Source organism: Phoxinus phoxinus (assembly GCF_949152265.1).
Source record: "Phoxinus phoxinus genome assembly, chromosome: 22".
Classification (NCBI taxonomy): domain Eukaryota; kingdom Metazoa; phylum Chordata; class Actinopteri; order Cypriniformes; family Leuciscidae; genus Phoxinus; species Phoxinus phoxinus.
In genome coordinates, this window is record NC_136897.1 from 18,861,096 (window position 1) to 18,887,237 (window position 26,142).

The 26,142-nt window shown below is 40.6% G+C and overlaps 1 protein-coding gene across 1 annotated transcript; it reads right to left on the reverse strand.

The window, feature by feature from the left end:
• Positions 1 to 3,093: 3,093 nt before the first annotated feature.
• On the reverse strand, positions 3,094 to 19,567 carry tmem51b (transmembrane protein 51b). Its single transcript, XM_079597443.1, has 3 exons — positions 19,348 to 19,567; positions 12,031 to 12,498; positions 3,094 to 5,744 (listed from the first exon to the last, which is right to left on the reverse strand). Exons 2-3 carry the CDS (start codon positions 12,414 to 12,416, stop codon positions 5,321 to 5,323), a joined length of 810 nt encoding a protein of 269 aa, XP_079453569.1. The 5' UTR covers positions 12,417 to 12,498; positions 19,348 to 19,567; the 3' UTR covers positions 3,094 to 5,320.
• Positions 19,568 to 26,142: the final 6,575 nt, after the last annotated feature.

Sequence of the window (26,142 nt, forward strand, 5' to 3'; positions counted from 1 at the left end):
ATTGAATCCCGGCCAAGAATGTGACTGACTCCCCGGGCTGGCTGTTCCATGAGAAGCTCTCCCTCCCCCCGCAGCCCCAGCAGCTGCAAAAGCGGGAACACAAACTACACGTAGAACCATTGCAGCGGATGGAGGAGGGGTGGAGTTTACTAACAAGGATTATAGTAATTTTTATTAACAAACTTTAAAGGTCACGAACATTACATTAATAGCAGGAGCAATAGTTCATGTAGGCCTACATTTCAATAAATCAAAGTTTCGTGAAAATAATGTAGCCTATTAATGTGCTTAGTAGCTACTTTGAGATCCTGAACACATAATTACGCGTATTTACCAAATAGATAGACAAATAAACATGGACATAAAATATTGATTTAAAGTAGGCTAGATTAGGCTAAAGTTTCTACTAAAAAACTATTATTACTACGTCATTATTAGGCTATAGGATAGGCTAATATGATGTGCTCAAGAAAATGTCTTATAATGTTCAAAACCTTGAGCACTTTCGCTGCTTAATATTTGTTTCCAGAAACCATGATCGTTCTTTGCATCTTTGATGCAAAGAAAGTTCAAAAGAAATATTTATTTAAAAGCATATTTTTGGTAGGCTACAATCATTATGCTTCACTGTTGACTAAATGTATCAATTCATTGCAACAGCAAAAAAAAAAAAAAAACTTACTGACTGCCAAACTTCTTACCGATAGTAGCCGCTCCTAGAGTTTACGTTTCCAGACAAAATTAACACTTTAAATGACTTTCATTAGCGTAGCTTTAAACATTGTGCGATTTGGAATGTTTTATTCCCATTGGTCAATCGCATAGAATGATTTCTGAAGGATCATGTGACACTGAAGACTGGAGTATTATGAAAATTCAGCTTTGCAGTCGCTGGAATAAATTATATATTAAAATATATCAAAATAGCCTAGAAAGGGTGTAGGCTAATTTAATTTTCACAATGTTACCGTTTTTATGTAATCTTGATGGCAGTGGTGGAGCCAGGTTTTTTTCATTGGGGTGGCCAGGTAGGGGCCAGCATCTGGGGTGGCAGAAATCTTCATTATTTCAACATAAAAAAAACAGTTTGACTGTTTTAGTGCCTGCAACCCAACTGAATAGCCTACAGTAAATGAGGACTTAATTGTAATTAAGATAGTAACCTTAATCAGATAATGAATAGGCCTACTTAATTTGACAATTTTTTATTTTTATTTTCTAATCCGCACATGCATAATAAAAGGGTTCCTCCCATAGCTTAAGTTCGGTCAGCTTGGTTCTGGTTCTCAAACCCCCCATATCTTGTTCTCCATTGTTGCATCTTCATGGATAAGACATGCTGATATCTATACTGTAGTTCAAAGATTATCCAACCTTTATTGAATTTTATATAATCAATTAACTTTTTTTTGTCTTTCAAAAACTCGCAAACAAAAAAGGAAACTGTATTAGTTGTCAAAATAAATAATTGCAACACTTCTATCATAGGCCTACCTAAATTAAACTCAAAGGAAAAAAATGTGTTCTTATTTGAATCCTCATGTGCAAGAATGTGAATAATGGCGAAAGTCAACAGCACATACATGACAGAATCTAAAATATGTTATCATGCATTTAAACATTTTTTTTGTTTGTAGCTACTTTACAAATGAACGCAAAATTTACACCTATAGTAGCCTGCGATGCACATTGCTTACATTTATTTGTGCATTCTTTTTATTGTGCATTATATTGTGATCTCCACATAGGCCTACTTTAGAGACATGATGTGACGCAACAAATTAATTCATGCACGCACAGTTTTGGTTAGGCCTATTTCATGACTTAATTTACAACAGAACTAGGCCTACGACGTTACATGCTCGTAGTTTCTTTTGCGCTTTATTTGAAGTGATAGCCTACTACAACGCGCCGCATTTGCGCATGATATTGAAAAGTGCAACGGCTGACACGTTTTTGTAAGTTTTACTGACATGTAGCCTGATAACATTTCGTCTGATCGCAGATAGCCTACTGAATAAAGACAGCGCGTTTTTCTCAGCATCTGATTTTTTTCTTCTTCTCAGCATCTGATCGATCACCACCATCACACACGTCTTTCAAAATAAAAGTAGCAACATAAAAACAAAGAATTACGTTTGTTGTCGTTTCTTTGACTGCACACAATGCGACTCACTCAAAACGGTCTTGCAATCCACCAGTTGAGAAACGTCGATGTAAGGCTATATCTAGCTACTGTTCGCCGTTCCCTGCTGTTTTTGTTTCCTGGGGGATACAAACATGAAACATTTGCAAGGCTGTGGGGAGAGGTAGTGAAAGTGTAGGTCTCATTTCTTGGTTTCATGTTGAAATTGTGTTTGTTGTGAATATTCATATCTGGTGACTTTGTTCATACATTCGTTTAGCTCACTGGCAGCATTTAAATACATGGCCACCTGGCTGTAGTAGGAAATCTCACCTTCAGATAAAAGTTGATATATCACATATTTACAATATTTGGATGGGACTGAAGTTGTTGCTAAGCGTTAGCTTATTAGGTTTATGTTGAAATTTAATGAATTTCATAAAAAAAAAAAAAATCATAATCTGTAAATGCACGTTTCCCTTTAAGGGGTATACAACTCCGTGGTCTACAGACTTTATACGCATGTTTTAGAAAATAACTGGAATACTTGATAGCCTACTCTTAAATAAAAATTCAATCATTTAGTCATTAATCATTTAGTTAGCTATACAAAATTCAGTTTTAGGTCAACAATACATGAATATTTTGAGGCAATTTCTGTCAACACTTTCTATGGCAGAAGGAAGGGAAAGTGTCAAACCCCCTCCCAAGCAACGTGCCCTCCAACTTAAAAAACAAATATGATGTTTGTGTGTGTGAATGAAATATGATACTAAAAAAAACAAAAAAACATGCAAACTTATGTGTGTGTGTGTGTGTATAGCACTATACAAATAGTTTTAAAAATGTGGCTAAATGTTGTAAAATGCTTTGCCAAACAAGCATTCTGTTTTCAATGATTTTATACCCCAAAAGGGTTGACGCCTGGGGGATACAAACTCTAAAATCAAAAAGAAAAGTCCTGTTTTAAAACGAAATCACGAAATTTTATTATTTTTGTCCTAACAAAATGGAATTTAGCATCCAATTAATTAATTGATGTCTCTTTATTCTTACCCTTTTTATGGTTAACAACATCTAAAAAAAATCCTACTTCAATTCTTGTTTACTGTTGTATATCAGCAATGTCACATTACATTGATTGCAAGCATGCTTGTAGTATTGAACATTTTTGGACAGAAAGCAAGTTGTGACAAACCGGACTCAACAATAGCTAAACATTGTATTTCAAAACGTCATTTTGACCAATGTTCTAAAATCTAAAAGCATAGTTTAGTAAAGGCATAACTCATACTGCTTTGTTTAGATTGGGTCATTTGGGTGATATTGCAACAGCCTAATTTGTTTTTCATGGAACATGAAATCGCAAGCATTTGTCTAATGGTTAATTTTGGCTCATATGCCTGAAGTGGGATTGCTTGAAATCCAACACTATCATGAATGCACAGTTTGAATTGGCTTCAAATACCGGTCACAATACAGACCTCTTTCACTATACACACACTGTAGGGTGATGTCTGAAATCAGAATTGTATGATAAATGTAAAGGAAAAATGGTCAGATTAAAAACATGGGAAATTAACAGTGTGAGTTGGCAGTGACACAATTACATTTTTAATTGGGAAATATAACGAAAGTTGTTGTTTCAAAGTAATAAATTATAACTATCATCATTTACTCGCCCTCATGTTGTACCACATCCACTCACAAAGTAAAATTAGAAGTATCATAATGAAAGGCCTAAATGATTATCCATTATGTCAAGACAACAGCAGCTAAAAGTTATGGCAGGAAAAGTCCAATCGAATTTGCCATCCTTGACAGTATTTCAAAATTGTTTGTACGATTCTCAGCCACTAGGGGGCACTACAAATCAGCACACATTATGTTTCAACTCGGGGAACCATAAAGATAAACAAAAACATATTTACACAATTTTATTAAGTCCCACAAGAAATAAATAAAATACAGATTCTGCTTTAAAATATTAATTCGATTAATTACCCATAATCTTATTCCTTTTGTCAAGTAAATATCAATAGCATACATTCTCCAAGATTTTACACCACAATCAAATAATTAAACTGAATTATAACAAACTAAGCTGTAAATAAAAACAAAAGCATTTGCTAAAAGGTGCAGTTTAGCTCATATACAAAAGAACATCAACAGCATTTTTATGATTGAAAACGGTTCATTTGCAGCATGATGGCTTATTTGTACAGTCCAACTGCAGTTGGAATAGTAGCCAAATCTTTAAAAGTTCCATAAAAAAAGGTGCATTTGCTTTTTTTAATATCACTTTTTATAATTTCATATGAATGCAGAATTTGTTCTAAAATAACAAGGTTACATAAAAAATTTCCTACGAGTTTTAAGAATATTTGAAATTGCATTCTAATTCAAAAATATATCTAGATAAAAAGAGGCAAAGTTAATGGCAAACGGAACAGACAGTGACACATTGTTAATAAAAACATACTGAAAAAAATTCAGATTTATAATATGAGTTAGATTTATGGTACTAAATAAATTAGTTAAGCAAATTAGTATGTGGAATGACATCATCTATATACAGTACATTCATTTTGCATTCCTGCTAAATTGGCCACAGTAGCACTACTGGTTCAAATGTGTATATATATATATTCAGAGTAAAAAATTCAGCTGAAAAACTATATCATTCAGATTTACGATAACATGTAAAAAAACTTTTCCAAAAAAACAGCAACTAGCGTTTAGCATTTCACTCATGGCAACTGTTTGATGGGATTCTTGAGTTGTAAGTTATTCTCTAATAATAATTTGTTTTGTTTTTATTTTTTTGCAATGTACATTGTATAGTTCTTTGGAAGTAAACAGTGAATATATTTTAAGAAAGACGCTGTGGCATCCATATCCCTCTTCATACAGTTATAAAAAATAAAAAAAAAATAAAAAAAAATTACTGTAATATCCTTCTTAGAATATTGATAGTTCTGATTTAAAAAAACACACACATTCAAGTAGGCTTTAGTGTTTTGTCCAAGAAAAAAAATTGACAGCGCACATGAATGTATCCCATTTCATAAATTGGCAGATTTAGAGATACATTTATAGCTCTCACTGAAACTTTCTGCTTCTGCACAGATGAGTCAACATTTCCCAAGCAACCCACAGATGCAAACACTCGACAAAAATCCTGTGATTGAATGATTACACCGCTTCTGTGGGTAGTTGAGGGGGCTTGTCCTCATACTGTGGTGGTGGGGTCAGTGGTTCAATGACCACCCTACCCTGTCCAGGCTTTTGGATATTCAAACGAATATCCTTGACGTGGGACTTGTGGGACTCTGACTTGATCCTGCGCACTCGGAGAGGTTTGAGGAGGCGGCTGGCCCTGCTGCTGGTGCGGGTGGGCGCCGCAGGCTGGGGTGCGGGGCCAGGAGTCGGCTGAGGGGCCTCTTGGCCATTACCTTCTTTCGGTTGCTGGCCTTCATTCTCAACGGCAGCAATCAGATCTTCGTACGAGGGCAGCAGGTAACTCTGTCGCAAGTTGCTCTGTCGAACAGGGTACCGTCCGCTGGTGACCGCCTCCTCATAGGTGGGGACGTCAAAGCTGGGTACGGGTTCACTCAATCTAATATTTACATAGATATCATGACATGAGTTGCATGCAGGTAAACATAACAGTCAATAAGTCAAAATGCTTCACTTAGATGGATTTGAAGAAAGGGAACTAGGGATGCACAATATATCCGTACTGATATTAGAGATTGTTTTTAAGTTAAAGTGTTTTTAAGTTAAAATAACAGTTTTACATGTTAATACATTTTAAAATATATTTTATTCATGTGATAGCAAAACTGAACTGTGTCACATGATCATCAAGAAACATATCTTATTATTATCAATGTTGAAAACGTCTCAGGTTACAACTGTAACCTTTGTTCCCTGAGAACAGGGAACGAGACAATACGTCATCGACGCTTTGGGGAACGCCTCAGGCGTGACAGGTGTCTGAAATCACAATCAAATCACGGCAATCACATTGACCGGCGACAGCCCGTGAATCATTACGTGAATGATTAACGTGCGACCTGGAAGTATATAAGGGCGCCTTGCAAACATGACAAATCATCCTTCGTCTGAAGGGACTGTTTGGTAGGCAGGCCCCGAGGCATGGCAGGGAGACGTATTGTCTCGTTCCCTGTTCTCAGGGAACAAAGGTTACAGTTGTAACCTGAGACGTTCCCTTTCGAAGGGAACTCGACAATACGTCATCGACGCTTTGGGGAACGAAATACCCACTCCGCCATGCTGAGGGGAGTGCATGCCAGGAGGCAGTGACAACTGTCAGAACCAGCAAATTCAAATGAAATGCAAGAACCACTCACCCTCAGGTCACACTGGGCTGTCAGTGACAGCATTCCCTACGGTCATAGCCCAAGCTATAAGCCTAACAGGAGGAACTCCAAATATGTAATCCGAAGGCCTACCTGGGCCTGCTCAAAGGCCTAGGACCACAACTTCAATTTAGAAGGGGTCCCTTCTAGGGAATGTGGCTAGGGAACCCGAGGGAACCCCAGCCAGTCACTATTCGGGGGAATATACCACCCGAAATGCCACCAGGACGGCCTGACCTGGTGTCACTACGTCGGACACTTCAGTCTGGCCAAATTCCTGTCTGTCTGGAGACAGAGCCTCTGGACATTTGCCTTAGGTAAGGCATCCAACCCGAGGGACTGCGAAGCTGGCAGTGAACCCTCAGCCCGGATCTCAGAGACGGGATATCCCGGAGAGTATGACTCAGCATAGTGCTTTACAACCCTTGCTAGAGAGGGGAGTTTCTCTACTCGATCCATGGATCTACCCAGTGTTTGTGTTTGAAACACTGAGGAGGCCTGTGAAGGCCTAGGGGCTGATCTAACTGGGAGGCCTCACGAGAGGCCTACGACCGTCTGACCAGACTCAGGAGTCCAAACACTCATAGAGACCCTTAGTGAGGGGAGCAATGGACCGACTGGTAGGAACCAGGCTGTAGGCAGAGTAAGAAGTTCCCGGAGGGAACCAGAAGCAGAGGATGAACACTTTAGTTGAGCCAGGGCACGAGCTCGCTTTTAGCAACGGCCTAATAAGGCCAGCTGAACTGATAGCAGGCGGCCACTAGCTTCCAGAACCCAGCATGGTTGGGGAACCACTCACAGGGAGGCCTGGAGGCCTACTACCTGATAACCACAGTATGTGGGAGCTCATAACCAGGAAGGCCTGGTGAGGCCTGTAACCTGATAACCACAGTATGTGGGAGCTCATAACCAGGAAGGCCTGGTGAGGCCTGTAACCTGATAACCCCAGTATGTGGGAGCTCATAACCAGGAAGGCCTGGTGAGGCCTGTAACCTGATAACTCCAGTATGTGGGAGCTCTCATGACCAGGAAGGCCTAGTGAGGCCTGTAACCTGATAACCACAGTATGTGGGAGCTCATAACCAGGAAGGCCTGGTGAGGCCTGTAACCTGATAACCACAGTATGTGGGAGCTCATAACCAGGAAGGCCTGGTGAGGCCTGTCACCTGATAACCCCAGTATGTGGGAGCTCTCATGACCAGGAAGGCCTGGTGAGGCCTGTAACCTAGCGACCACAGTGTGTGGGAGCTCAAAACCAGGAAGGCCGGATGAGGCCTGTAACCTAATAACCACAATATGTGGGAGCCCACATTCAGGAAGGCCGAGTGAGGCCCGTAACCTGACATGTGGAGACTCATAACCAGGAAGGCCTGGTGAGGCCTGTAACCTGATAACCACAGTATGAGGGAACTCACCTTCAGGGAGGCCTGGTGAGGCCTACTACCTGATAACCCCAGCATGTGGGAGCTCATGACCAGGAAGGCCTGGTGAGGCCTGTAACCTGATAACCACAGTATGTGGGAACTACCTTCAGGGAGGCCTGGTGAGGCCTACTACCTGACAGCCACAATACTTGGGAGCTCACATTCAGGGAGGCCCGGTTAGCGGCCTACCACCTGATAATCACATTACGTGAGAACATGCCTTCAGGGAGGCCCGGTGAGGCCTACTACCTGATAGTAGGTCAGGCTAGCTGTCCAGTTGCCTGTCCTTTGGGCTTGCCTACAGGGAGGCCTGGTAAGGCCTACTACCTGATAGCCACCGTAAGTGGGAATTCACCTTCAGGGAGGCCTGAGGAGGCCTACTACCTGAAAGTAATCTTAAACAACTGGTAGCTAAGAGCCCTGAATCTGGGTGACGGTTCGAAGGCGGCCTGCTAAGGCCAGCCCACTGGGGACTCGCCTATCAGGGAGGCCTGGTTGGGCCTACTAGCTGACAGCAAGTCAATCTGCTCCAAAGGTACACTGTTGGGAATCATACCACACCAACAAGTAAGTCCCACAATGTTGGGACTCACTTCCGAGGAGGCCTGTTTAGGGCCTACTACCCATCAGTGAGTCAACTGCCCGAACCACCAAGGCCAGCAGCACTTTTTTGAAGTGAGCTGGCCTACAGCGCCCACTTGGGGGCTGCCCATACAGGAGCCCTGCTGAGGCCTACTACCTAATGGCGCAGCCTTCGTTGGCAGATAAGCTGTTTACACAGCGCCTACAGCATTCTGGTACCTAATCACATTGCCCATGGCAGTGTACTCAGCAAAAGCGCTAGCACCCTTTGAGCAAGGGGAGTACAACATACGCCACTCTGCCTCAATGGAGGCCCCAGAGCCAGGGGCCTACCATCTGTAAGCATGGGCGTCAGCTCATGGCAATGCTCTGGCTTCAGGGGAGCGTACTTCGACCAAAAAAGAAGTGAAGGCTAGAACTTTCCGCTCAACCCGAGCCATAGTGGTGCGAGGTAGGATAATACAGAACTGAAAGTGAAGGACTCAGACCTGCCCTGTATCACAGGGGAATACTCTCCACCTCACCCTGAGGTTTACCAGGGTGCGGGCCCGCCAGTGGCTCTAGGGGTGACAGAAAAAGTATCTGTGCCCAACCTAGGGGAGTGGGGCTTGTTTGTGAGCCAACCACCTACAACCCGACGCTTGAGCAGTAGCTCAGCGAGGTGAGTAAAGCCTATACTGGCAGCCCATATCCGTATGCTAGTTCTGCACGGCAGGGTCGGGCAGACAGACCCAGCCTCTTCGTGAGGCGAAAGGCGGCCTAACCCTGCTCAATAAAGACACATTGTACCGGGGAGGCCTATTTGAGGCCTAACCCAGGATCTTTATAAACCATGCCTCTGCACCACGCTGCATTACACTTGTCGCCCCAGAATGCAGAGAAGGGGGCGGGCCTTGGCCTAACGACTCCCATTGGAGGAGGCTGTCATACAGGGATGCTAGGAACCTATATTCACACAGTGAAGGCTCAGAGGCAGAAATGCTTAAGCAGAGCGCCTCCACTATCCCTGGCACAGCCTAGGCCAGCTACAGAGGCGGCCCTGGTGAGGGCCAGCCTGCAAGCATAGATCTACCTGAGGGCTCGGAGGAGCCACAGCCTTACTAGAAAAATAGTTATTATTTCATACAACTGGCTGCAGAATCGCTCAGCCCACTGAAAACCCAAACAGAGCTCAAGGGGGCGATGTACTCAGGAAGGAAGTCAGACGGTCCCATGGACCGGACATAAGATCTATCTGAAGCACTAGCGTCAGTCTATACTCCAAGATAAAAATCCTATGGGAGGGAGACCAACTACTCTACCCTGAGGTGGCTAACAGCCCGAGGGCTAAGATAGTCGTTCTAGCCACCTAAAGGGGGACTTCAGGGCCCTAATAATCCAAAAATGTACCTTACATGACCCCATAGCTCTATACAGGGAACGAGGTCTGTAGAGAGATAAATTTTAGTGTTAGTTGCACACAAATTACTCTTAAAGAAGACCACTCAGCTCACCTGCGGCGTGCGAAGTGAAGACTTACCAGACAGTTCTTTATGAACATGGGGTCTACCACCTATACATGCCTGAAAGAGGGACTCTCCTAACCAAGCAGAGGCAGGCCAACAGAACATTGTTCTAACCATGAGCCCAGCCTCAGGCCTGATGTAGAAAGTGTCTGGGGAGTCGGGGAAGAGAGGAGAGGGCTAAGATATAATCACGCCCTCAGGGGGAGGTGATCCATGCCAATGCTGTGTGCAATCGTGCTGGATCACCTCCCTCAGATCCCTCTTCTTGCGGGAGTTGCACCTCTACAGCGATCTACTCCTCCACGGAGGAGGCGCACGAGAGGCGACACTGGCTCTCTGGCCCTGTCTAAGGTCCCCGGACCATGATGGGCCAGGCCCTCCCGTCTGTCTGGGTGTGGATACGGATCTCAGCGGTATGTATTTGTCCTAATACAGCTGAGCGCGCCCTCGCCTCTCTGAACTTTCCAGCCACCGCCTACACGGAGGTGCCAAAAAGCTCAGAGGGCGAGGGCGAATCGAGGAGAAAGACTTTCTCTCTTCTCCCCGATGTCGGCCAGGTTCACTCCGTGGCGCAGCTCAGTAACCGCCTCAGGGGCCCCACCCCCTGGACGAGATCCCCCAGCAGATTGGCCTGGTGTACCTGCAACACCACCATGATGTGCAGGGTAGCACCGGCCTGACCCGCTGGCGTGTATGCTCTGCCATTCAACTGGCAGGGTTTGAGCTCTCAGTGTAGACGCCTGTCCAGACACGAGATAGTTGCAAACGTCTCGTCAATGGGCGGCATCGACACATACCCATGCTCTCCTATCACCTCAACATCAGTGAGACTAGCCCGCTGATGTCGGTGGACACGGGCAGAGTATGGGTTCTTCCATGTCCTCTCGATCTCAGTATGAGATCGGGAAGAAATGAAAGGCTCACCTGAGCTAGTGGTTTTATGACTGAGGAAAAAACGCTCTCATAGTGAGCGATTTTCCCCCAACGTTACCATAAAACCACCAGTTCAGCATACACGGGGCAGGGTGGCTGAGAAGATTGATTATCACCACCCTCATCAGCCATCTCCTGTTTGTCCGGAAAAGCACTCACTGCTTAATCTCGTCAGCCGCCGCATCGCTTGAGAGGATTATACCCCTCTCAAGGCGATCGGCGGGCTTCATCTGGGATCCCTTTTTTTTTTTTTTTTTTTTTTTTTTTTTTACACCCAGATGCTGAGCCCTCTTCTCTCAAGGAGAGGGTCAGACGAGATCGGAGCGTTCTCAAAGAAAAACGCTCGCAATTGTACAGGCAGTTCCCTCAAGAACTGCCTGTGCGCGCTCTTCCTCCAGACAGAAAAAGCACAGTTGAAAACACTCAGCCTTCTCAGTGCATTTCATAAATACCTGATTTTCAAAAACGGTTACAGACAAAACAGTCCCTGAAGACGAAAAGATGGTTTGTCATGTTTGCAAGGCGCCCTTATATACTTCCAGGTCGCACGTTAATCATTCACGTAATGATTCACGGGCTGTCGCCGGTCAATGTGATTGCCGTGATTTGATTGTGATTTCAGACACCTGTCACGCCTGAGGCGTTCCCCAAAGCGTCGATGACGTATTGTCGAGTTCCCTTCGAAAGGGAACATTAATATAGTTTAATATTTTTGTGGAAGCAGTGATACAATTTTTTTCAAGATTCTTTGATGAATAGAAGTTCAAAAGAAGCGCATTTATTTTTAAATCGTTTTTTTACGGACCCCAGAACTTTAATAACACTGTTAAATGTAATATTTAGCAAATCTAAAAAAAAAAACTAAAAAAAAATCGTCCATTTCAACGACAGATTTTAAAATATATTTTAAAATAAGCCATTTATCAGTTATCGTCCATGAAAATAATTATTGACATGTATTAATCGTAGAATCGTACAGAATCGTAGTATCGGTGTATCCCTATACAAAACCTGGACATCCATCTTTTGACACCCTACAGAGAGGGTGTGTGTAATGAGAATAGAGCAGTACTCACTCCTCATCCTGATCTCTATGGGCATGATCCACATAATCAGCAGCACGGCCTGCACCTGCAGTTTCCCTGTGTCTCATCCGCTTCCTGTTCCTCACCCCGAGACATATGGCCAGGAGCAACATGACAACACCAGCTCCAACCAGCACAAATGCAACAGACGATGTCTTTCCTACATCCCCAATGGCAATTCCACTGCTCGTAGTTGTAGAATTGCGCAGCTGTGTCACTTCAGAAGGGACTATGCTCCACACGATCATGACAACACCAAGAGCCACCAGGCCCACCCCCAGTGCACAGAGAGCATACTGGGAGCCTGAACTACTGCCCTCTTGACTGCTGGGTGAACGCCTGCTTCCTGAACACAGAGGCTGCCCACTGGCGCACATAGCTGTAAATGATCCTCTCCGATATTCACAAACATACACTTACCCCGGAAGGGTGGAGCAAATGTGGAGGATGAGAGCAGAACTATGAACAAAAAGACAAAAAGAGACAACCATTATAAACATTTTTGAAGGGGAAATACTTCCTGGAAATGACTGGGAACAAAAGTCAAGAGTTTCTATGATTCAGCTCATTGGAGAGAAACTCTAAAGCAAAAAAAAATGATCCATTTGGCTCAATGCCGCTCTAGGTCAAATGGTAGCATTCCAGCATGTCATTGGAAGAATTACCATGTATGGACATTGTACAACTCGCTACAACTCTTAATACAAATTTTGTGCTGCTTTCAAGTCATGTCAGTCTCGTTTCTGCGAAATGACCAGGGAAACTCACGTTTTATGAGAGTTTTCAGGCCTGACAATTAAACAATCTAATTGGTATTGGTCATAATCTAAAGATGGCAGGTCATTGATCTTATTGTGACCGATTCATCCTTAAATACGTTTCTTTTTACCTCATCATTTTTCATCAAAATGATATCCACCAGAAGTCAATCTTGCAGTGAAACGTCAGACTGCTCTCTGGTGATGTATGCAGGACTTCTCCAATCGTTTTGTCGGCTTAAATCCCGCCCCCCTTCTTGCAATCCACTGCAAGCTCGCATTTAGATCAGCCTCCATCCAATCACAAACCGACAGACAGAACCAGGCTTTACATTTTTTCCAGATAATCCATTTCACTCTGGGGCCGTATTCACAAAGAATTTTAAGGCTAAAAGTAGCTCCTAACAGGCGAATTTAGGAGCAACTCCTAAAAATAATGGGCGTGTCACTCCTAACTTTAGGACTCCTAATTTTTTTCACTAAGAGTAATTCACGAAGCATTTTAGCCCTAAAAGTAGCACCTAAGTCTGGGACAGCTTAAAAGAAGTCGAGAGGACTCCTAACTCACTAAGACCTATTCACAACGCGTCTTAAAATCGCCGCGCGACGCAGTGTATTGGAGACACTCAATGACACGGAGTTATTACAAAGATACCGCCTTAACCGTGAGGGAATACTGATTGTTGTGGATCTTGTGAGGGATGCAATAACAGCGTTAACTAATCGCAACAACCCAATCAATGCCGAATTTAAATGTATGATAACACTTCGCTACCTGGCAACGGGGAAAATGCAATTGTGTAGCCTAATACACTCTGTAGACCCCATATTATTCGACAGTTCTTTTTCGACAAAGTTTTCCTTTAGACATTCGCCAACTCCAAAGAAACAAAGCCAGCTTTATGGATATTGCCGGTGTGCCCGGAGTGGTCGGTGCTATAGACGGGACACATATTAAAATAATGCACCACGTCAGGATGAGGACATGTTTGTGAATAGAAAGAAAACCCACTCAATACCCAGATTGTGTTCGATGCAAACTTCACAATTCTCGATGTTGTATCCGTATCCCAGTGCCGAATTTCCCTTTTATTACGTTTTTTTTTTTTCAGCACCAACTGGGCCAGCAGCAGTGACTGATCCTGCGTCCAGTTGGGCCTTCTTTTCCGTTTTGGCGAGTTCATAATCTACCGCCATTCAACTATTACATTACTTCAATAGGAGCAACATTTCCTTGCTTTAAGTAGTCTATTTAGGCTAATAGGATGTCAATTAACCAAGCAAGTGTTAATGCAAGTGTCGTTTTTCATTATTAGGCAAGTGGCGGTTTTCATTAGGATATTAGGCTACCTTGATTTAATTTAATTTAATTCACAACTTTTCTCTCTCTCTCTGCCTTTTTAGAATTACACTTCACTGGGGCCTGCACAAACATGTCATTATATATGCATTTCGATGACATTACTATTATTATTTTGTGTAGGACACAGACATATTTAGATGTCGTAATTCCATGATTTGGTGCGTCTGTGTTGGTTCGCATGATGGCCCTGTCATCTAACAACCAATCACCGTGATCATTGCGAGGAAGCTCGTGCATGAGAATTGACGTCATCCATAGCAACGAAGACTCACTCTTAGTTTAGGAGTTGTCATTTTTCCTTACTAAGAGTAGGTCTGAAAGGCGTTGTGAATAACTTTTAAGAGAACACTCCTAGTTAAAATCTTTTAGTGCGATTTAGGAGTACTCCTAGTGTTAAGATAAAATTCTTTGTGAATACGGCCCCTGATTTATAACACAATAGAGATGAAAACATCACTACTTCTGTATGCCAGGAAACATAATTACAATACTAAAAGGTCAATCGCTTTTCTGGGGGTCTTTTGTTCTATGAACAATGATATAGAAAATGGTAGAAATATGATTGAAAATCACAGCGATTCACATTCACAGTAAAACACTTTGAGCCAATTTGTTGGGTGGGTGTCAATAAAAGAATCATAAGGGGGTAATTGTAATCATCATAGTTACATTTTTAATGTTGAGCATAAAAATCAGTTTTTACGCAGTTTGTGGCTGGCACACAAAAAAAAGCCTGGCAGAAAATACAGTACAACTCATTTAGCCGGTTTATGAGTCAACAAGGCTTGTGCAACAACATGTTTCCCATCATTTTGTGTGTGTGTGTGTTTGTGTGTGTGTTTGACACACACTTTGATCTTTATTTTGTTGTACAAGTGCTAAAAAGCTTCCTGTCTTTGTTGGGTAAAAGAGAAAAGGAAATGTGACATTTCAGCCAAAAAACTAAATGATGATTTCTGAACTCCTCAAATGACAGCATCCCTATTAAGCAACAGGGACCATTTCGATGTGATAAAATAAGTGCATTAAAAAGACGACATTTAACACTTGCGACTTTTACACTCTTTCCCACATCCATACTCATAACACCAACAACAGCTTTCAGCAAATATCCTTGAAAGTAAAGATTAAGACCCATCAGGAAGACATGCACAGTGGCACACTAACAATCTCCTAAAACTGATCCAGTGCACTAAGGTTAGGTTGCTGCTGTACACCAACTGTTGCCATAACAACACAGCATTGTTCACTCGTGAATGTGGGCACTTCACTGCGCTCAGAATGAAAATGGGGAAGGGGTGTCATTTTAGGTAAAAGCTACTTTAAATTCACATTAAAACAGGACAAACAACCTATTTTTTTTAGCGAAACCAAAATTAGTCGAATTCGTTTCATTCTTACAAAATGCTCAGAGTATTTAGTCTATTTATACAAGACTCTTTCAATACAGTTCCATTTAACAACATGTAAATATAAATACGGTGTGCAATGTGAGGCGAGTAGCCACGGTTTATCATAAGGTGCAGGTTTTTACAAACGTTTAATGTTATGTGCTCAGTTAGACCACTAAAACAGAAATCACGATTGCAGGCATTATGGGACCTTTCAGGATGACTCATCATCCGCCTTTATTAGAGGGTGAAAAGTAAATGGTCAAATATGTTTTATAATGTTCAGATTTCAATTTACAACAAGTGGCTTCAGGATGAAGAACAAATGATTCCGTTATTCACATTTTGAAAGGAATGAAGAATGGACGGATGGAGAGAGAGAAAGAGCAAACGTCTGTGTAGAAAGAAAGTGTAGTTTAGTTTAAGAAAGCCTTGTACATTTAAGGGCACTAAAAAAACAGGTTTGTCACAGAGCAAGACATGACAAGCACTGCAAAATGTGCACTCTCTCTAATGGTAAAAGCCTGTCTTTGTTTTTCAAGACTGGCAGGAGGAGTTTTGTTTTAAGGGATTTTAAATAGAGACGCACCAGTCGACCGGTGTTCTGGCGATTTGTGCAACTGCTACCCGCTCACATTTTACTACCTCCCATTAAAACAGTAGTTAGCACAATTCGACAGCAAAAAAAATGCTACTAGCATCACATTCATGTGGTTTGAAGATTTATTAACATCTATACCTACCCATACCCTAAATCTACCCTCAAAACAATGCAAATAGTGTTGGTAGCACAATCTGATAGGTAGCTTTATTCAGACGGTTTTTGCTACAAACACATGATCGGTTTTTCGTTTTTATTTTGGCTGATCTCTATTCTGGACTTGTGCACAAACTGCATTGCAAGCAATCATTACCCAAAATGTAATTTATGTGAAAATATTACGAAGTCTGTAAAAAGGACGTTAACACAGGCCAGAGACGGAACACTCTGGCCTGTAATGGACATTATTAATCAAACGCAGAGCCATACGTCACAGCAGTCTGAGGACATCAGCTTCAGGCCAGCAGTCTCAGACCGGTGTTGGGTGGAGCTTATAGCTTACATATCATTAAGGTTCATTAAAGGTGCTCTAAGTGATGTTGGGTGACGTCACTTCTTGTTGAAGTTCGAAGTATTGTCAAACAAAACGGAGGCTAGCTAGACCCTCCCTCCTCCTCCTCATCCGCGCACTAACCCCCCCAAATCCTTCTTGTCGGTTATTGCGGGTTATAAGCCCAGTTTGTTTTTGTTGCCGTTTGTGGAGCTTGGGCTGTCTACAGAGACCGCGTTTTTTTTTTACAGTGTGTTCAGGGAACAGGCAGCTAGCGGATAGTGAGGAGATGTTTGCTGTATGTGACAAAAAATGTTTTGGCCTAAAAAAACGAGTGACATCGCTTAGAGCACCTTTAAGGTAGAGCTTATTGTGAAGGGTAGGGTTAGTGTTTGGGCGGGATGAGCATCAGCATTATCCTATCTTCCGGTCTGACGCTGCTTTCCTCAGACTGCTGTGACGTGTGGTTCTGCAGTTAGACATCACTCAAGATGGACACAAAGAGGAGAACAGAGACATGCCATCAGAGAAAATACTGTAGCAGGCACAGTAAGATACCTGTTTGTGATCCCCAAAAATTTGTAAGAAAAATTGTAAATATTGAATTGAGGGTGGGGGTCTATATGAATGGATCTATAAAGGAAACTGACTGCCTTCAGAAAAGTATCAGTGCCATTATCTTTTCACAAGCGCCATCTACTGTCAGAGAGTGAATTTACATTTTCATTCAGTCTTGTCTGTGGTTTTTGTTTTGTGCAGGTGTGTCTTGTGTGTGTAGCATAATGTCACAAAGCTAAAGTCAGATCATTCTGTTTTTGCTTTAAGTATAATTTAAGTCAAAAACAACTGCTCATGTTACATGAGTGTAGCATCTTTGTTCGGATCATGATTAAAATCAGCAACTGGTATCGAGATCGGCCAATTTGCATGTTTAAAAAAAAGAGAAAAGAATCGGCAATGAAAAATCATGATCGTTGCATCCCTAATTTTCAACATCAATAGAATTCATCCTCAGGAGCGAATCTGTGAGAAAATAGCCTTAATTATTTTTTGGACAATTCTAACCTTAAATGAAACATATTGATCACATGCAGATGTTGGTACGTGACAAGTATACAAAGGAGTCCATGAGAGCAAAGAACATTAAATTCTGGTTAAAACAAAAGAAACTAAAATAGGGAAATATGACAAAAGACCAGGAAGGCCTGTCCAAATACACAGAGCAACACTTGCTCCCCGTCCTGAAGTAAACAGACAGAGATCCACAGGTCACTAAATGCCCCCATCTAAACATGCACCCCATGACCTTATCTGAGCTGATCTGAACTTATTCTTACAGAATACATGGCAGAATGGTCACACAATGGTAAAATAAACGGCGTGCATTCGGGTCTTGTCTGGAATATTAATTTAACACTGGTTATAGAAACTGAATACAATAGTTCTGAAAAGGGAGGTTGTAATCATGAGTAAAATAAGGGCAACCAGAGTCAAATTTTATTTTGAAATGTATTATTAGAAAAATAATGGGATGAAGTAATCAGATATATTTCACATGATTGAAAAATGCTCTGAAATCTCTATTCTTGATAAACTCCCTCAATTTTGAAAGTATAAAACAATATTTTTGTGGCCTTGAAGTGAATTAGGAAGGCACGGTTCAAACCAGAACCTTCACTAATTCAAAGATGGAAAGAAGCAATTATGGAAATCTATCAGAGAAGAAATCAATCGTTTATGTACAATTACAGAGTTGGAGTGATTACATCAACAGATGTTGTATTTTGTTTTTTAAAATGTATTTTTATGTTATTGTTCTGTATTTTGTTCCGCTTCCATTCGCATGAGTGATTATGTTAGATTGTCTTGATTTTATGTAAAATACGAAAAATATTTTTTTTACCGATATGACAGTGAAGTCCATGGTCAACTTAAATACCTTTATAGCTTTTATACTGATACAATCAGACATTATTGTTACCATGGTAACCACTGTAACTATAGTTACCACCAAAATACCATACTACTTTAATTGTTACTGTGGTAAAAAAAAATCAATCAAAATTACATCAATACAAGTTTCTTTCACTGTTTAGATGAGATGCCATATTAATGTATGATGATTCTACATTAGTAACGGTAATAAGTAAGTAGTAAACCATGGAATTTTGTCTGTTACCGTGGTAAAGCCCAGAGCTCTGATAAGGGCAACTCGAGCAGATCGTATTTCTACCGTTTCAGTGTCATTGTTTATACTACAAAACACCCTGGGAAAAAATAATGACCTTCATCATGTCGTTTAAAGATTTAGTGTCACTGACCATTTGGAAATAAGTCTATTAGACACTATGACATCAGATGTGAAGTTTGAGAAACAAATTATTTTATATTTTGAAAACAAGATAAAATATAAATGATTACTGATGTATTTATTAATGCCATCTTACTGACATGAAGCTATTAAGAGGAAGTCCATGAGTGTCTTTCACGATATTTTGAAACAATTTGAAACAATAATAGAATCTTTGTAACTCCAGCATTCTAAAGAATCTCCGGTGTTACTTTATGTCAGAAAAGTCAAACACCTCAACGACGCCGAAAAATGGCAAATAAATTCGCATAAACCAAGTTGAAGCTAAAGTGTACGGCCTAACCTGAGCTCCGCCGCGGTTTAACGCCCTTCGCACCTTGTGTCATGAAAGTACCTGAGGCAGGTGTCGCTCCCAGCCGCAGGTGAAACGAGCGTCCTCACGATCCTTTCATTCGTTTATGGAAGGAAAAGCTGGATAAATATTCTAACTCCTTCCACAGTCACTCTGCTTCTACAATTTGTGGGCTTAAACAGAGACAGGAACTTAGTTTAAAATCAACTCGAGAGCAACCCCTCAGTTGTAAAGAGTTTAGTAGGACGCGTGGTCCTAAAGTGAGGCGGGTTTCATTGAAGAGGAATAAGATAGAGGGATTCCCGGAAAGGTATTGGCATCAACCTTGGGAATTACTAAATGTTTTTACAATAAAAGTTTTTTTACAATAAGAGTTTTTGATTGATCAGTTAATTAAGGTTTGTTTGTAAAATTTCTTGGAGAGACTTTACAATTTTCTTCTAAAACATAAACAGTCATTTGAAACTTCATGAAAAAGTTATTTTTAACCCAGAAAAGATCTGAAATTAATTTAATGAATCAAGGTTTTACAAATGTTCAGTTTAATATAACTGTTTTATATTTAAATACATTTTAAAATGTAATGTATTCCTATGATAGCAAAGCTGAATTTCTAGCAGACATTACATTAGTTCTCACAGTTAAATGATCCTTCAGAAATAGTTCTAATATTCTGTTCTGGTGCTTTTATTAATGTTGAGAATGGTTGTGCTGCTTAATTTTATGTGGAAAATTGATAAAGAATTTTTTTTTAAATGTCACAATTGTTAAATCATATTATTAATTTATTTTAAAAATAAGCCTTCTGACCCCAAACTTTTTAACGGTAGTGTATAAAACCAACCTGACAAACAAACAAACACACAGCAACACTCATATATATGCATGTAGAGTTTTTATTTTTCTATACAGATTATTGTGTCAATGACACATGGTATCTATAAACAAATATTTCTCAAAATTACATTTTCACTAATGCCACAAGGTACAGAGATATCAAAATGATTTGTGATTGCAAAATCCACCTTAAAAATGCACCAGAAACTGCTATATTCTTGAGCTGTGCATCTGCTGGTATGATGTGTGACCAATGTCTATCGATAGACATTTTGAGTCAAACCAAGCAGGATATCTGTGATTCATAATTGGCATTTCCAACTGATTTGAACAAGATCTGAAAATAATAATTGGTTGAATTTGTGAAACACACATTAATCATGTTATCTAACTTGTCGACCCACATGACAGAGGCTGTTTGCATCAAAGCTCAATGCTGTTGCACTGAGCTGCAAAACTGGATTTGCTTTGTGCCCTGTGGCTCTGTGTGGAAAACTTGGGAAAACACAGCTGTAGAATTTGCAGTACATGTGTGGCATTGGCTTGTAGATTGTATACCATATTTTACCTTTCCATACATTCATCTGGTAGCCCTGGTCATGACAGAGAATGATTCTCTCACTCCTTAAAGAAAGGATTAAAGGCTTTCCAATCATATCACTCTTGCGTTTCCTTATTGTGCATGAGTCACTATACAATGCATTGATAGATATATATATTCCATTGAACAAACTGAATTGCATGCATGGTAAGATATGTTGAAAATCACAAGGGAATAAGAAAGATTGTTGTCTTTCATTCCCCTTATTTCAATTAAACTGGAGTGATCCGTATGACTAATCTATTACCCACACAACATTGCTACTAAAGTGGCTCTTGCTTTTTAATTTTGTATGCAAATGAGACTTTGAAAACACAAACATCTTAGTAGATGTCAACAGATGTCTTCAAACAAAGAAAAGACATTGATGAGGCATTCAAAGCATTGTCACAATGTATTCACAGCGCTATTCCTCACACGTTTTCCGAAACGTTAAACAAGCACAGTGTTGTGATGACCTTCATGGAGGGAATGTACATCTGAACATGTGGTATTGATTTCAGCTGCATACCTACAGTTCTGACTGGAATTTACAGGAATCCGGACAAGTTCATCTAAGTATTAAGTCAGTAACAAAATATTTCATTTTTTTAATGCAGCCAGTTTATAAAATGTATAATTAAGTGCTTAGTTGTGATTTATTGCCAATACAAAATTCTCATAAGTGCAAATGGTCAATTTTCAAATCTCTTTTACAAATAATTGAGCTCATTTGGTCCATTTAGAGGTTAGGGGAGGTTCACTCTTCCTAGTTCATCCAAGGTAAACATAGTGTTGGCTTTAGACATTCGTGATCTCTATGCTCGAGTAACCGTGCATGGGACTGCCCTTGGTCCTTTGCAGGATCTTGATGCGATCTTCTCTGGGTGGTGATCCACACCCGCCTTGAAAAGTGAAGTCCCTCCCAACAGCGACCAGTGGATTGAATCTCAAAGGGCTCTGAGGAATGACAGAAAGGCTATTTAGCGTTTTACAGATCGTAAACAATAACATAGGCGGACAAAGTCCACCATTTGTCTTAATTTTGACAGATTGTTTTGTGTCAATAAAGGACAGCCCCTACCTTGCCAACTTTTTGCTTGGGAGAAAATCCTTCCTCCGTTTTGCGGCAGTTTGAGACAGGTGAATGTGTGGGAGTCCCTTCTTTCCTGTAGTCCTGAGCCTGATTAGTTCTGCAAGACAGAAATACTACCCGGTCACACTCTTAAGATCAATACAGTTACTGTTCAGCAGAGTGCTTTTTACACGGATATACGCAACAAATAAATAAATGAGATACAGGGAAATTAAATACTGATCTGAGTTGAGATAGGCTATATATGTAATAATGCTAATTTAACAAACAAAAAATACTGCAAGTAATTCAAGGCATTTGTTTATTTTTCAGCTATATATTAAAATAAAATAAAAAATCTAATAATTTTAAAGTGCCACAAAACTTTGAGCAGCTTTTACCAAATCAACATTTATGTAAATAAACCTACCTATCATTAAAATAGGCCTATATTGTTACACATGAAATTCAACCTCTTTGTTTGGCATAAAAACACACTTTTATTCAAAACAAAAGCATACGACATTTTTAGTAACTTAGTTACCACTCTGTCACTCTGTAGGCTATTCTGTCCTAAAGGCGCTTAAAATATTACAACTGTAGAAAACATGTTCCTGAGATCATGATGCAATAGGCTATCTTGTTTTGACAAAATGTACAAACACGAGAAATGTGAAAGTAGCGCCGGTCTTTTTTCGGATGAGCGGACTAATGCACAGTGCCATGGACGACCGCTGGATGAAGTGACTGACTAATAAGAATCGAACATTTTCTTTTTGAGAATGTAATGTTTCCCCGTTTAAAGAGACAGGAGCTAGTAGGCTACTTGCATGATTGATATAGATGCCCGAGAGACGTTTCAAAGATGGCCAACGAGTGGTAGCCTACATTATTTTTCATGCGGGGCGTAAATTGATGTGTCAGGCTTCTGGTTTCATCAGCTTCCGAATATTTTTTTAGAGGTACAATACAGTTTACTTCCAAAATTAAAAAAAAAAAAGGTGGATAACGGCACAAGGACTTATAAAGTTTAAAAGTTCACTAATAACTATTAATCGCAACAGCTGGTCATATTCATATGCTACTAAAAATGACTATGAAATGAAGCTGCACACACCTTGCTGGGTTGAGAAGCACTTTCATTTCCTCGTATAGATGACGATGGATCATGTGTTTATTGTTGGGGATGTCTAGAGCCTTGGCCATGCTGTCCGCACTGAAGGTCGGATCTAGAACCATCACAGCTCCATGGATGCCACTGTTCTGAAGGCTGTCAGCATACTCCTGCATAAAAGACAACATTCAACAGGTTGGATATAAAAGTACAGTAAACGTCTTACTAAAAATATCAAACCTAGTAGTAAATGAGACCTTTTCTCAGATTTTTGCAATTATGACATTTATACATTAAGCGTGGTTTAAGTATCCAAATAACCTACATTTGGGGCCAATTTATATTCCCCACGGTTAAAAAGTTTGGGGTCATTAATGTTTTTTATCAGTGTATTTTACAAAAATAAAAGTTTGGGGTCATTAATGTTTTTTATTATTATTTTTTTAAATTAATACTGTAAATTGCTTTCAGTTAAAACATAATTTTAGTCTGCGACTAATCTTAAGCCCTGTGAATCCGGGGGTCTATTCATCAAAGAACCCTGAGAAAAAAAAAAAAACATGGTTCCCACAAACATATAAATCAAACCTTAAAATCTTACCAACCTCACATTTTTCAATGGTAGTGTACATTCATTTTTAGGTCTTACCCACCTTAAGATCAATGTCTCTGATCCATTTAATGACACGGTGGCTAGTCCAGACCACCGGATCCAGATCTCGATTCTCACACTGAGCACGACGTGCCTGTATAATCTGCAGAGATGTTATGATAAAAGCAAACCGATCAGTGTATTTTACAATATCACCAACAATACTTGCATAATATTCAAAGTGAATGTGAGTATGCAAAAAAAAAAATCTTGCCTCTTTGTCGAAATTAAGCATTTGCAGAAGTTGAATGGCAGATAGGATGCTGGTAACATGAAACTTGTTGGTGATGTTGAAGATGGTTTCCAGGTCTCTTCGTGTGATCGAGTTCAGCACTCTGCCGTCCACTAACTGGTTGTGGAAGACCTGCGAGTACTGGGGGAGCCCGACGTCACCCAGCCAGGTCTGAGACACCCAGTGATGATCCATATCAGCAGCTTTGGAAAGTCTGAGTGACATAAATGAAACACAAAACCAATTGCCAATGCACACGTGTATGTGTGTGTGCTCTAATCTAAGCAAGTGTGGCCTCTCACCCTCGTCCGTTCTCTGCTTCTCGGTAGTCCTCAATAGCTAAACGCAGCTTCCTGCGGTGCATGGGGCTGTTGATCCCCAAACCCAGCTCCAGATCCTCGTCGGTCAACCCCAACAACACCTGCAACAGGAAGCAGCTCACTGACATCATCGCCTAGGTCTTCCAATTTAACAGAGTAATCATTAACTAGATGTCAGAGCACATGGGAAGTAATAGTAGGCTACTCAGGTATAATCAGCAGCCACAGAATTGAAAATGTTATCCTAGAATATCACTTAATCAAGGAGAGGATTATAAATATAGCTTATTAGTTGTATTTATTTGCATTTTTGCTTTTAAAGGGCTAAAATGCACATGTAAAACAGAAAAAAATAAAGAGAAGCATTTACCTTCCCACTCTTGACATTCTCAGAGCAGGCGCGCATGTACATGGGCATTGCCATGACAACCTCCAGCCAGGCCTGCACAGTGAGCGCCCTCCACAGAGACATGGGCTTGCTCCGCGTAAGCTCCGCCTGCTGCAGCCGCTCCAGCTGCTCCTCGCCATCTGATAGGCTGGGCTGGGTCTGGCTGGAGAGGCTGTCTGAGTCTGGATTGGTCAGGAGGGGCAGGAATAGGAGGGGAGGGGGGCAAATTTAAGGGGTTCAGAGGGGTTGAGAGCAAAACAAAAATGCCTTATCCATTTTGCACATAAAAGCTTTTTTATTGCTGTGCAGGAAAAGCACCCACCTCCATATCCTCCTGTTTAATTTCAGTATTTTCTGCTCTTAAAAAGCTTCTTAAATGACTCATTGCTTTCTAGCAAGAACTGACAGCCCCGATTAGGCCTGCGGTCGACATCGACAGGCCTTATCTATCCTCATATAACCCACACACCCTCTGAAACAAAACCACTTTCACCACCTCAGACTTTCACTTCAAAACCACTTAACTTCCTTCCCCTTCCTGTGTGAAACTAACATTGAATTCACTTGCTTTTATATACGAATCTACTATTAAACAAGAATTTTACAGCATGTTTTACTATATCAGGAATATATGTACATGGTTGTCAGTCACAGGCCTTTTTGTTTTTACTGTATAGTGGATTGACCTCACTTTAAAAACAGTTAAAACTAGTTACTATTGTAACTTCAATGCTTTAACTTGTTGTTTCTTTGTTATTTGTGAAATTGCTCACACTTTATTATTAAGTGCTTTGTCAGTTTTATAAGAGGCAGTCGTGGCTAATGGTTAGAGAGTCAGACTGGTAACCTGAAGAGTTGCAGGTTCGATTCTCAATACCGGCAGGAAATTACCTGTCGCTCCAGGTGTGTGTGTCCACGGTTTGCAGTGTGTGTGTTCACTACTCCTAATGTGTGTGCACTAACTTGGATGAGGACAAATTCCAATTATGAGTTACCATACTTGGCCTGCACATGCCACTTTCACTTTTCTTTTTAAACATCATGTACATACATTAAAAAGGTTAGGTACAATGTACTTATTGTGTTTATGTTGCAAAACAAAAGACTCGCTGCTATCGAGCTGGGTTACGGATAAGGTTAGGCACATGTTCTGTGGTATGGTTATCTTTAAGCGTGGGTTACAGTGTAAGCGAAGGGTCAACAGTGTAATTACAGAAAATATTTACATGCAGGTATTTTTAAAATATAAGTACAACGTAAAACATGTATTTCAACTATAAGTGCATTGTATCAATTGAATTATTTAAATATTAGTACATAGTAGGTAAAGATGTTAAGAGGGACCGTGGAATTTACTAGCAATTTCTGAGTGAAAATTCTTTCAAAGTATTCTTTCAAATCTGATTAAAATTAAAATCATACTGAGTTTTTATATAGTTGTAAGTCACCAGATTTGATGAATGCCATAATCCACACATGTAGTTTCATGTCTACACCAGCAGGTGGCGCCATTTAAACTCTAACTGAGCTCAGACTGCTGCAGTGATGTCATCCTTGCAGAGCTTGACTTTCAGTCGAATCTGAATGAATTAGATATAGTTAATTATGTACATTATTTGGTTTCTAATATAGCCCTCCT